At 54.3% G+C, this 12,896-nt stretch overlaps 1 protein-coding gene across 1 annotated transcript; it reads right to left on the bottom strand.

Annotated features, from left to right (window-relative positions):
- Positions 1 to 232: 232 nt before the first annotated feature.
- Positions 233 to 11,288, bottom strand: LOC134498607 (short transient receptor potential channel 2-like). The gene is given in 12 exon segments (XM_063304765.1): positions 233 to 705; positions 1,607 to 1,739; positions 2,019 to 2,088; positions 2,488 to 2,615; positions 3,522 to 3,714; positions 4,391 to 4,483; positions 4,760 to 4,922; positions 5,469 to 5,672; positions 6,434 to 6,608; positions 8,331 to 8,495; positions 9,219 to 9,431; positions 10,572 to 11,288. Coding segments are annotated over 12 exon segments (2,727 nt in total).
- Between the last annotated feature and the right edge of the window lie 1,608 nt (positions 11,289 to 12,896).

Below are 12,896 nucleotides of genomic sequence, written 5' to 3'. Positions count from 1 at the left end.
GCTGCTGAAGAGAACATCCTTCCCATTTTGCCCCAGGGAAACTTCTGGGGTGGGTCTGGATTCTCCCCCAGAGGATGGCTGCTTAGCGAAGGATGAAGGACGTGGCTGCAGGACGTGGCTGCATCGTCCCTGAGGGGGCCGGAGAGGGGCCGCAGTCATTTGCAGGACGTCAGAGCTGTGGGAGTGTCTCCCACGAGGAGAGACCGAGCCTGTGTCCCTGCTGAGCGGTGGGTCAGGATTCTGGCGCTTCGCCTGCCTCGTCATCCAGTGTCTCCTGAGGTTCATGCTCAGGAATCCCTGGCTGAGCCTCCTCGTCTGCCTCCGCCTCGCCCCCCGCCTCCCCCTCCGCCTCGCCCCCCGCTTCCCCCTCCGCCTCGCCCCCCACCTCCCCCTCTGCCTCGCCCCCCGCCTTGCCCCCCGCCTCGCCCTCCTCTTCCTGAAGGAAGGGCAGTCGGCCCTCCCCTACGAGGGGCACGTCCTGGTGCACCACCACCTCCACAGGGGATCCCCGGCCGGAGCTCCCCGGCTCCGGATCGTAGCTCTGGAAGCTGTTGCGCACCTTCATGATGTACTTGCGCAGCACGCTGGCCCCATCCATGGGGTTGGCTGCTGCCCCACTGGTGGCCACCGAGTGGCGAAGGTGCTTCATCTCCGAGTGAAGGCGCAGCACCGACTTGTTTAACTCAGTCAGGCGGTTCCCCAGGTCTGTGGGCAAAAAATTCAAGAGGAGAGGAGGAAATAAGAGGGAGAGAAGCCGGGGGGGGGGGGGGGCACAGAGGCAGGTCAAAGCCTCATGCCCGGTCCAGGTGCAGCCCCCTGGCTGCACCCCCCTTCTGTGAGGCTAGACAGGTATAATCTGTGGGCCACATCTGGCCCACCCAAACCTTGGAAATACCCTGTTGGCCACCTGCAGAGCAATGCCAGGGTGTTCCTCTGCAAAGGGCCTTTGGTTTGAGGCAGGGGAGAAAGGAAAAATTTCCCCCGTCTGGGGGACCATTAGCAGAAGGCAGGCATGACATCTCTACTCAGCCTCTGTGCAACCATATCTGGAGCACTGCATCCTTCCCCGGGGTGGGGGCTGAGGGAGGGAGACAGAGGCTGCAAACTGGAGACCTGAGCAAGAGCAGAGTGGCAGACCCCCCAGGAAAAGTGGGGAGGAGTGTGCCCTGGATGGAGAAGGTGAGGAGGAAAGCTGCAGGCTGGGCTGGTGAGCGCCTAGGGCATCCTCCCCTCCTCCCACATCTGCTATACCACACATCTGTGGCTCTTGCACAATGCAGGCAGGAAAGGGGGGGGCCTCTTCTCTGCAAAAGAATTGGGCCCATGACCCCTACCCAGAGAAGCAGTTTTACTTCAGCTCAGCAGCAGATAAGAGGCACCCTCCAGCACATGATTCCTTACTGGTGGCTGCTTTGAGTGGGAGGCTGCTTGCCTCAAGCCCATGCTCGCCCCCAAGGAGAAGCCCCCAGGCGACTCAAAAGGGGGCACCTACCAGACTGCCAAGGGGCACCCGGCAGATTTGAAACTCAGTCGGGGAGGCAGCAGCACGCACAGCCCGCTGCTGGACCCATCAGCCTCCTGGGGAACCTCCCCAAAGGCCCCTCACCTTTCCTCCGGCTCTCCTCAAACTCCCGCCGGGCCGTGTCGATGTAGCGCTGCACCAGCGCCTTGAGCACCTGGCGCCGATAGGAGAGACGGCTTTCTGTCCTCGCCCCGCCTTCTTCCACCGACGGATTGCTCTGGAAGGCAAAAGGGCAGCCCATGCTCTCGAGCTTTATTTTTTTCAACACAGGAAGCAGGCCGGAAATATAATAACATGCTCAGAATTCCACGGAGTTCCTGCAAAACAATCCCAGCCCAGGTCGAGGGGCTTATAGGCCTCCTTGTCCTCTTCCGCGTTTTCTAAACCCACCCATTGCTCCCCCATGCACCTGCACACAACACATGAGGCTGCACACTGCGGTCAAAGCCCCAGGTGCTGACGACGCGCCTTCTGAAAATCTCACAGGGGAACTTACAATGGTGGAAATTGGGGGATATTTCTGATGCTTCTTCGGTTTATAACAGCACATGAAGCGAAAGACACCCCTACAGATGTGAAGCATCAAGGGAGGAGGGTTAGCAGGGAGGCCGCTCAGGGAGACCAAGAAGACAGATTCACTGCAAACCTGGAGTGGGCCAGACTCCAGGACATTTGGCCGCAAGGTGGATGCTGTCGCTACAGCTTTCCACGAAGCCAACAAGGGGGACGCACTTAACACCAAAGACCGCCGAAGGTTCTGCTACAGTTAATCAGCTGGGCTTTAAGGGGAACCCCAAGATGCCCTAAGTCACCCCTTGGCTGTGCTAGAATCGAGCGTGCAAGTTGAGCCTCTTGCCCAGCAGCCAGTGGGACCTCTGCCCTCGAGGGAGATGTGGGGCACGTGGCAAGGGAACCGGTGCATATGTGGGGACAGTTGTGGCCTCCCTCCTCCACGTTCACCATACCTGATGGCGTAAAAGATGGACTTGGGCGTCGGAATGATGTTGAAGGGAACTGGCAGAGTTAAACCTTCCCTGAAGAATGACAGGTAGAGTTTTGAGCGTGCAAATTTCCATTCCACATCAGCGTCGTTCTGGGGAAAAGGAGTGAAGGGAGGTTCCAGTAAATAACTGATCAACAAAAGTGTCCAGCAGTGACACTAGCCGAGGCTCTTCAGTTGCCAGAAGGGAAGCCCCATCAAATGTGGGCAGAAGTTAAGGAATGGTGGATTCGTTCATTTCAGTTTCACGCAGTTTTTCAATGTTTCGAATTCATTTCATTCAGTTTGTTGTACTGAGATGTTTTTTTTAATAAAAAGCCTGCAATGAAAATTGTATTTTCTGCACAATTCTCCAAACACATGTATTGGCTGGCAATTCTACATAATTTGGTAGACACATTTCTCTGATACAGTGCAATTTTGTACCTTATTTTCATCATTTGCATTTTTCTGCAGACTTTTCCCTAATACAAAAAACTGTGAGACGTGAGTTGGATGAACTTCTGCCCCGTCTCCACAGAGAGCCTGAAAGTATGGGGGAGGCTTTACGGAGGCACGCCCTGGGACATCTCAACCAGCTCACGGTCCTTGCATGCATCACCCCCCAACTAGGCAGTCTGCAGCTGTGTTGGGCAAGCCTCACTTGCCCGGCTGGAATTTTGACTCACACACATCTGGAGGACACCTAGTTGAAGAAGATGAGCATGAACATTGTTTCTGGAGGGTCTCTACAGCAAATTTTATTTTTTTTATTTTTATTTTTATCCTGCCTTTTTTATTTTTTTTATAAATAACTCAAGGCGGCAAACATACCTAAATCTCATTCCTCCTCCTCTTTTCCCCACAGCAACAACCCGGTGAGGTGAGTTGGGCTGAGAGAGAGAGGGACTGGCCCGAGGGCACCCAGCCGGCTTCCGTGCCTCAGGCGGGACTAGAACTCACAGCACCTTAACCCCTAGTAAACACCAGTCCCACTTAGCGTCCCTGAGGAACACTTGCCTCAATCTTCTGGAAAGAGTTGGTGATCATGGCAATGAGCATGTTGAGAAGGACGACCACCATGACAATGGTGAAGACTCCATAGAGCACTCGGCCCACCAACTCAGCCACGTAGAACTGGGGCATGTCAACCACGTTGTGTTCCTCCATCCCAAGCATTGTCCAGAAGAGGAACTGGAAGGTCTCATTGAAACTACACGAGATAAGCGTTATCAGGGAGAATCAGCGCTCAGCTCAGAATCGTGGGGGCCTCTCCCCACAAACCCATCTGAGTAACCAGTAGTGCTGCCCCGGGCACCAAGCTGTTGAGACTTTTCTCTCAAGGGCAGAAGTGACTGAATCACCCTTTGGGCTCTGCTCCTACAGGACGTCAGCCAAGAGCAGATCTAGGAAACTTTGGAGCCTGGGCAAAGGGTATCCCCAGCATACCAGGTGGCTGGCTGAAGCGTCCTGCCTGGACCAGGAGAGCAAGGTTTGAATCCCACTGAATGAGTTTTAGGAGTGGTCCTAGGCCAATCGCTTCCTCTCTTGGCTTCACCTAACAACTGACCCCTCCAGCAAGCTCACAGACCCCTTTCTCTGAAGACAAAGGGCAGGTTGAAATGTCAAAAAAATTCCTGGGCATGGGTGTATTTCAGAGTCTCTGATCTTAATGCAGGAGGAATTGGGTTGGAAGCTTCAGAAGTGGCAAAGGATCTGACAAAGAATGATGGGCCTGCTCCCATCCATCCATCCATTCCACTGAACTTCTTCTTCCAGGGAGACTCAGTGCCCACCCCCCTGGCCTGCTTGGCTTCAGCATGGTGGCTAAATCCTGGCTTTCTAACACAGCCACGGTCTTACCTCCCCAGATATATGAGCTGCCATACCTTCCCAGACGCTCAGATTCCTGATAATGGACATAGATGTTGTTCATGCCACACAGGAAAGCTGTCAGGATGATCATCATGATGAACATGAACCTGAGGGTAAGCCAAGGAAAGATGATGCCAAAAGGAGGTGCCCCCTGCCCACTTCTTCCCAAAACCCAGGCAGAGGCTGCTGAACCATCCCTTTGAGAAAGCCCCTCCTTGGGTCTCCCACCGCCTTGCCCAAACTGCTCTGTCACTTCTAAGCGGCCTTCTCCAAGTTAGGGGGCACTGCTCAGGACATTTGTATGACCTCTTCAGGCTGCAAAGAGGTTGGGGTTCAACTGGCTCAGGACCCTGAGTCAGAGGAAGGTCTCCTGGTGCCCTTACCGAATCATGTCATCAATCATCTTTCCAATGGAAATCTGGAGTGTCCCCAGGGTCTCGTGGGCAGGCAGGATGTAGGCCAGGCGGGTGAAGCTCAGCATGCTGGTGACAGCAAAGAGCACCTCGGCCATGAACTGGGGGTCTTCGGTGCGCCATTCCAGCCGTTCTGCATCAGAAAAGGGCAGGAGGAGGAAGGGAGGCAGGGTCAGACCTAGGCTGGCTCTGATCTCTGAATCCCTGAATATCTCATGGCTCAGCTATCTTGAGATGGACCTGCCCGGATGTTAAGGTCAGCAGGAAGAGCCCCTTCAGAGATGTGCTGTCTTTCCAGGACCCCTTTGTGAGGCACGCAGGAGAAGCCCTCCCGCCCTTTGTGTCCCCCCCAAGCTGCATGAGGCGTCCCGCTGTTCTGAGGCACAATTTAAGGCCTTGGTTTGGCCTGGCTTGCGGCTGTGGACCTCCTTCAAGCGCTGCGTTGGCCACAGCTCTGTCTGCTCTCAGGAGGAGAACCCTGCCCTGCCGCTTCAGCCCGGATTCCTCTGTTTGAGCAAGTTTGGAGCCACTTTGTCTGTTTTGGCAGGCAGTTCAGTGCCCACCTTTGATCTTGCGTGGCCTACCCCTTTGGCTTCCTCTGGGCAGAAAGGTGGGCTAAACATTCTACAGATAAATAAAGGACCCAGTAAAAATGACTCCCGCGCGCCGGCAGGCTCACTGGCTTGGGTATAGTAGTAGCACTCCGGAGAAGCGGCCTGGCCGTCCAGGCAGAAGACGCGGCCTTTGAGGTAGACCAGGAGCCTGAGCACGAAGGAGGCCAGGTACATGCTGAGGATGACGATGTCCAGGAAGTTCCACCAGTCGAGGAGGTAGCTGCGGAGCCCTTCGATCCAAACCTCCTTGCACTCAAACCAGAAGAAGCCTACAGGGACAGACACCCTGAGAGGAACCCTCCGGAGGGCGTCAATGCCAGCAGGGCAGCTGGGCTGCTGGACTCCGGGCCAGGTCTTCTCCCCCCCCCCTTTTCTCTAACCCCCTTTTCTCCACCAAGCAAACCCAAAGCCACCTCTGCCCTCTTCTCTGCACCGTCAACTACGTTGGGCTTGAAAAAAGAGACTGGCTTCCACCCACCCAAAATCTCCCACAGAGCCCAGCAACCTCCCAAACGGCCTGCCCTCTCTGCCCCTTCCCTGCCCATTAATTGCTCTTCTGGTCCCGCCCCCACTGCAAGCCTGTCTTATCTACCTAATGCCCAGGGGAGGCCAAGCCATTTCCGTGCACAGGACAGTGTCCCGAACACCTCTGAACCTCGGAATGGCACCTGATGAGACCTGCTTTGTGGCACACATCTGATTCCTCCTCCTCCTCCTCCCACTGGTGGTGACATCATTAATGAGAGTAAAGGGTTGATGGAGGGGGAGAAGGAGACGGGGAAGTGTTGTCAGACCAGGTGGCCCAGCCACCGTTGCTCCACGCAGTGCGGGACTTTGAGGGGAATCCAGTCCGTCCTCCAGTTTAAGTCTCCCATTTTCCTCAGGAGGATCATGAAGGCAGCCAGGAAGGGACAGGGGTCCAGGAGGTGGTCATAGCAAGACTTCTCCTTCAGGAAGTGGTGCAGAAGGAGCAGACACCTTTCTTCCCTCTCTCCTCACCCTCCGGCAGGGGCACCGCTCAGCCACCTACCTGCCACCCAGACCATGTGAAGGGACGTCTCCCACATGCTCTGATTGCGCCCCATAAAGGACTCGTGATGGCGCTCCAGGATCAGAGACTCCACCAGCAGGAAAACCAGAAACCAGACGTAGGAGGCTGAATGCAGGAGGAATTTTATCACAGGAATCTTCAGTATTTTGCCAATCTGCCATCAGGGAGGGAGGCAACCAGAAGGTGGGTCCCATTGTGTTTTTCAAGAGGGGGTACATCATTTAGGCTGCTCCTGGTCCCTCAAACCCCTAACCATTCAAGACTACACTTAGCTCAGCCTTCTCCAGCTGATGCCCAAGGAGTGCTAGGACTGCGAATCCCAGCATTCCTGGCCAAAATGGCCACCGGCTAGGAATTCTGGGATGTGCAGTCCCAACACCTCTAGAGAGAGCTGGGTTGGGGGGTGCTGTGGTTGTGTGGCGAAGCAGGCGCACTTTGCTTCTGAAGGCAAAAGCCCGGAGAAACCTGTGTGTGCCAAATGGATTATTCTGTGTCAATATCTTCAAGGGACACACTCTTCAGTTGTGCATGCAACTGGGGAAGAAGTGGAAAGAGAGCCTGGCACACCAATTTGGGAACCAGATGCTAGGCTGTGGCAGGGTGGACATGGAAACACCAACACTATACAATGTGTTATTTTAGGAATGGGCTAGAGCAGTGTTCTCAAACTTGGCCACTTTAAGATGTGTGGACTTCTACTCCCAGAATTCCCCAGCCAGCCATGCTGGCTGAGGAATTCTGGGAGCTGAAGTCCACACATCTTAAAGTTGCTAAGGTTGAGAAACACTGGGCTAGGGGATCTGGTGGATGTGCAACTGGCTGAACAAAGGCACCCAAGAGGAGGTGGTTCTGCATCAACCTGGTGGGTTGTCTGAGTGGGCTCCTGCAGCGTTCTGCCCAGTGCTTGCCAGCGCCTTTAGAGATGACCAGAGGAGGGAATATTTGGAGTGGTTTTCTGATGGTAAGAGACCTAAAGCAATGAAATCATCTGCCAAGAACAAGTGGGGTCAAATGAGGACAGAGCAGGGACCTTTGTGTCCAGTGAAGATGTCAGCGTGGGGCAACCATGAAAAAGACCAAGCCCATGCAAGAACCATTCAGAGAAAGCTTGAAAACAAAGCTGCAAACATGTTAATGTCCTCACACAATCTTAGGGTGCATCTGCATCTGGCATATTGTGTTCAATTCTGTTCGCTCCATTTGAAAAAGGGTATCATGGAGCTAGAAAAGGTCAGGAGAGGGACCCAAGTAATCTTGAGATGCCATGCACGGCAGGGAGTAAGCGGGCAGGGAGACGTTTTTCTCCCTCCCTCCAAAACTAGGTTCAGAGGTCATCCAGCTGATTGGAAGGTGATGTAAGAGAGAAAAGAAAGCATTTTTTCACACAGCACATGTGGATGGTTTCAACATGGGATAAATCCATGAAGGTCAGGTCTGTCAAGTGTTTCAGACTCCTTGTCACCTTTGGACTGGGGGCAGCTTGCCTCCAAAAGCCAGGTGCAGGGTGAAAACTGGGGTGGCCCATAAATTTATTATCATCATCATCATCATTAATCAGCAAGAGAGAGATGCGTCTCCATCTCCTGCTCCTGCTTTGCAGCGGCATCTGGCTGGCCACTGTCAGCAGCAAACTGCTGGCTATTCTTTTGTTCTTATATCCCTTCAATGATATAAAAGTCCTGGGTTTCACAGAACAGGGCAGGTGCAAAGGAGAACGTCACCTGTCAGGTGTCCAGCATTCAAGCTGTTCAGAGAAGCTGCAAATACAATCCCCCCACCCAACACCGTGCTTGCTTAGTTAGCAGACAGCTATCTCTGCCCACCCCATTGCCACAAATCCGCACCGATTGGCCCAATCGGGAGGCCAGGAACCCACCTTGGATTTGGGGGCAAACCAGTAGGTCAGACACAAGAAGGGCATGGCCAGGAAGATGGAGCAGGAAACGAACACCTTCCAGAGGCTTTTGCTGCCCCGCCAGCTGGGCAGGCTCCCACACCAGATGGACGACAGGACTTGCTGGCAGATGGGGTGAGCCACAAACTGGGGAGGGAGGGAACAAGGGCAGAAGGAGAGTTGGGTCCAGCATCTGGTTTCCAGCTGGGTTCAGCCCAAGGCTTCCAAAAGCTCGCTGGCAGGAAGGAACCGCCACATGACAGCCTTCATGATGACCCATAATATCTCGGGATAAGCCTCTGCCCCCTTCTCTGAATTCGCTGATACCCCCTTCATGGCGATTGGCCAATGCCCCAGATGAACGATGTTTTTTTTGTCTGCCTGTTGCTTTCATCGGATGACACCAATTTCCAGAGTGATGTAACTGAAGCTGATCATTTCAATGTGGCTGGTCTGATATGGGGGGCGCTTCCCTGTCCCTGTCAAAGCAGAGCTCTACCCATGTGATGCTGAGAACAGAAGGGCAGAGCACATTGGCCCTTCCCGCTGGATGCCTCCTCACACAAGGAGGCCTTTTCCTGGACGACACGGCCAGGCCCCTTCCTTCCACCCACCCCTGTCCCCGTTGCCTGGGATCAGTACAGACACTCGTCTGCTGCGAGTAACGCCCCCGTGCAGTGGAGTTAGGGTTGAGAGCAAGGCTGCCTGGCCACATTTCAGGTCATTCTTTTACAATGGAATGACTGCAGCCTGAGAGCAAAGGGGCTGGATCCTGGGGCCTCTCTTCCTTGAAGGCCCAGGGCCCCTCTCTCTCCCCCCTGGCAGACCCCCCCCCCCAGCCTGCCACCGCCTGCTCTCCAGCGGTCTCACCCGTTTCTGGTTGTAGTTGACTGCCAGACGGAGCCTGGCCAAGTTGGGGATCCCCTCCTCGAAGGCCTGGTCGTCCACGGCTTCATCATCCTCGTCCACAGCATCATCCCCCAGCTCGTTCAGGATGGCGGTCACCTCGCTCTGGTTGCGACACATGCCCAGGAGCTCAAAGGCAAACTCCTGGCACAGCTGCTCCAGCGCCAGGTAATCGGGCTGGATCAGAGGAGAGGGAGAAGCGGCTTGTGAGGGCCCCCGAGAGCCCCCCGCCCCACTGCTCTGCTGCTTACGAGGAGGAGGAGGAGGAGGAGGAGGCTGCTGGGGTCCCTTGGCTTTGCCCCCAAAAGGAGAGCGTAAGGGGCAAGAGGAGGAGCACTGATGCTGCTGGGCAAAACATCACTTCTGCAGCCAGAACCACCTTTCCTGCTACTCCCCTTTGAATGCTGTTTTTTATTTTGGGTGCCTTCCGGTCAGTGCTGACTCCTGGAGTCCCTGCGGTTTTCTTGGCAAGGCTTTTTGGAAGGGGTTTGCCATTGCCTCCTTCCTAGGGCTGTGGAAGAGTGACTCGCCCAAGGACACCCAGCTGGCTTCATGCGCAAGGCGGGACTAGAACTCACAGCCTCCCGGTTTCTAGCCTGTGCCTTCACCACTGCGCCAACTGGCTCTCTTCAAATATCACAGAACCGCCAAATAGATTTGAGATAAAAACACAAGAAGTACTTGCTGCAAGCTCAAAATCAGGAGGAGTTCTTGCGTAGTTATTTGTGTATCACGATCCTGCCCGGCAGGATGAAGCCTCTGACGCAAATGTCATCTTTTAGAATCTATTTCATGCAAAAGCATGAAAGAAAATGTGCCTGCTCAGGGGAGGGGCCGTAGCTCTGCAGTCAGCTGCAAGACCTTTCGCCGGTCTTTGACCATAACGAAGATTTGATGATGCTTTGCAGAAGGAGGCTTCAGCACCCATCCCCCACATTTCAAATTTAAAACATGATCTTAGGTACTCAACCCTGAAGCCTTGGAAAGCCAACTGGACCGGATGCTAATCAGGGGAGGGAAGAGGCCCCTCCCATGGCAGACGTCCCTCGGGTCATGCCACCGCCTGAAATCTCAAAAGCCAAAGGGAGAGGGGTCTGTATCCACACCCATAAATTTCCAGGATGTTGGACGTGATGGCTCAAACGGCCCCACTTACGTCCACGATCCTGAGCCTTTTGATGTCTTCCATCTCCTTGAAGGGTGGAAGAAGGACGAGGCAAAGGCCACGAAGAGAGGGAGGACCGATGCGGACCAGAGAAGAGGAGGGATGCCCCCGCCATGCCCCACGCTCCCCCTGCAGCCCCCGCGAGGACCGACCTTGAACTCGGGCTCCTTCTTGGACAGCCACTTCAGCTCCCGGCTGAGTTTGAAGGCTGTCAGCATGGGATCCTCACTGGCGATGGAGAGGTAGGCCCGGCTGGCGATGCCCTTGTAGGTGTTGATGCGGGAAAGCGAGAACTTGAGCAGGTCGAACTTCCGTCCGTTCGAGCACTCCAAGCAGGCGCAGGAGACCTTGTGTGGCCGGGAAATGGTGTGGCCCTTCTTCATCAGCATGTCCACAATTTCGTAGAGATCCTTCTCACAAGCCAAGGTGAGAGGAGTCACGCCGGGGGCAAAGCGGGAGTTGTCAATCGAGTTGTCGAAGAAGGCCATGGAGAAGGATTTGATGTCCATCTTGAGACCCTTCTCTTGGTCAAGCCTATCCAGTAGCTGCTTGACCACATTGGGCTGGTTGGTGTCCACAGCCACCAGCAGGGCCTCGTGGACCTGCCGGAAATCAAATTTCACGAAGCGCAACAATGTCCTGGTGATCTCCTCCCCGCCGGTGCGGATGGCCAGGTTGAGAGCCTCCCGCCAGGCCCGATCTTCAGCATCATCCAGCTGCCGCAGGATCCCGTCGCTCACTTGCAGCAGCTGCTGGATCTTCGTCAGCTGGCCATCCTGAATGGCACTGAGGAGGCCTTCGGGAAACTTCAGCTTCTTGTTCACTATCTCCTTCCAGTTGGCCGGCTAAGGGAGAGGCAGAAAAGCCATTCTTTGCATCAGCATAAAACGAGGTTGGATGAATTAATAATACTGTCATATATCCCACTGCCATGAGTTCCTACAGGATCAGCACACTAAGACTGCAAGGTGGCAGAGCAGAGAAAGGCAATGGATGCCTTCCCAAGAGCTCCCACAGTCCTTCGCCTGGAGCATTCCAGACCGTCTCTTTCTCTCTCTCCAAAATCATCTGCATTATAATTCTTGGGAGCCACCATTTCTAGTGGCAATAACCATGAGCAGTGCCACCAGTGAAGGGCAAGGGGGGTGAATGGGGGGCTGCTTTGGCAGAGGGGCTGATGTCCTCTGGAAAGAGGGTCAGCTGTGCTGAGGTCCCAGCAAATCAGCCTGACTCATTAGCATGTGGATGAGTTTGCTCTAGGATGCAACCCTCTATGTGCTTCCAGAGGAAGCTGTTCGTTGCCCCTCCCACATTCCTCAGTTCCTCTTTTTCCACCATCAGAGAAGGAGCATGCGGCTCCAGCTTCCTCCATCTTGGGGCCATGCGTGGGCCTAGGGAAGGAGGTTCCCCCTCTCTCCATGCAGCCTTCAGCAGCAATGAGGGCTGAGGGTAAATTAAGTTTAGGGAACAGAAAGAAGAACCAGAATAATCAACTTTTCTTCTGAGATGGATGTAACTGGACCAAATAAATCAATAAGACTTCTTTTTGCTTACTTCTGAAGCTACTTTGTCTAAGTGTGTAATTCTTTATGCTTGGGTGGGCTAAGAAATAACCTATATTTCTCTAACATGCTCATTAATGCTATTTTAGATAATATTCTTTTTCTGTGCACATCTTCTGCTGTGTTAAGCTTTGCTCCATTCAGTGGTCCTAGCTGTCCACTAATGCAGGGTTCCTCAACCTTGGCAACTCTAAGCTGTGCGGACTTCAACTCCCAGAATTCCTCAGCCAGCAAAGCTGAGAATTCTGGGAGTTGAAGTCCGCACAGCTTAGAGTTGCCAAGGTTGAGGAACTCTGCACTAATGGCTTCATGCTTGTGGGAGGGGCAGGAGTAACCTAAGATTCCAAGAGAGCATCAGCATAGGAGGGGATGAGGAAGGAGAACATGGAAGCGGAGGACATCTGTTGCCCCAGAAGACTGGCCTAGAACCATAGGTTCAGTCTCCAAGGAGGGAGGTTCAGGCTAGACCGCAGGAGGAACGTTCCAACTCTGTTGGACGGTGGGTTTGCCCTCATTAGAGGTCTTCAGGCAGGGACCAGATGGTCATCAGTTAGAGAACGCTGTGGTAGATCCAGCCTTGAAGAGGGGGTTCTGGGATGCTGGTCATTGACTGAATAAACCTAGCTGGAACTGGGGTTCTGGGGCTGGATAAGATGGCCTCTTAGGTCCCCTTCAGCTCCGTGATTCTACATTTCTGGAGAAATCAGTGACCCCGGGAGCCCTTGAGATTTCTCCAGAAGCAGGACTTTTTCTCCAGGGCAGGACTTTGCTCCTGAGGCCCCTTTGTCACCTCTGGAAGGGGTGGGGGGTCTGCAGACTCCCCCTTGAAGTCGCCAGCTGGATTTCCATTCCACTCTCACCCGCAGCAATCCCACCCCATCCCAGACATGAAGGCTGCCCACTCGGGGGTCTCAC

The sequence above is a fragment of the Candoia aspera genome, chromosome 5 (assembly GCF_035149785.1).
Source record: "Candoia aspera isolate rCanAsp1 chromosome 5, rCanAsp1.hap2, whole genome shotgun sequence".
NCBI classification, from domain to species: Eukaryota; Metazoa; Chordata; class Lepidosauria; order Squamata; family Boidae; genus Candoia; species Candoia aspera.
The sequence above is the reverse complement of the archived record's forward strand: the minus strand, read 5'-3'. Positions and strand labels throughout refer to the sequence as shown.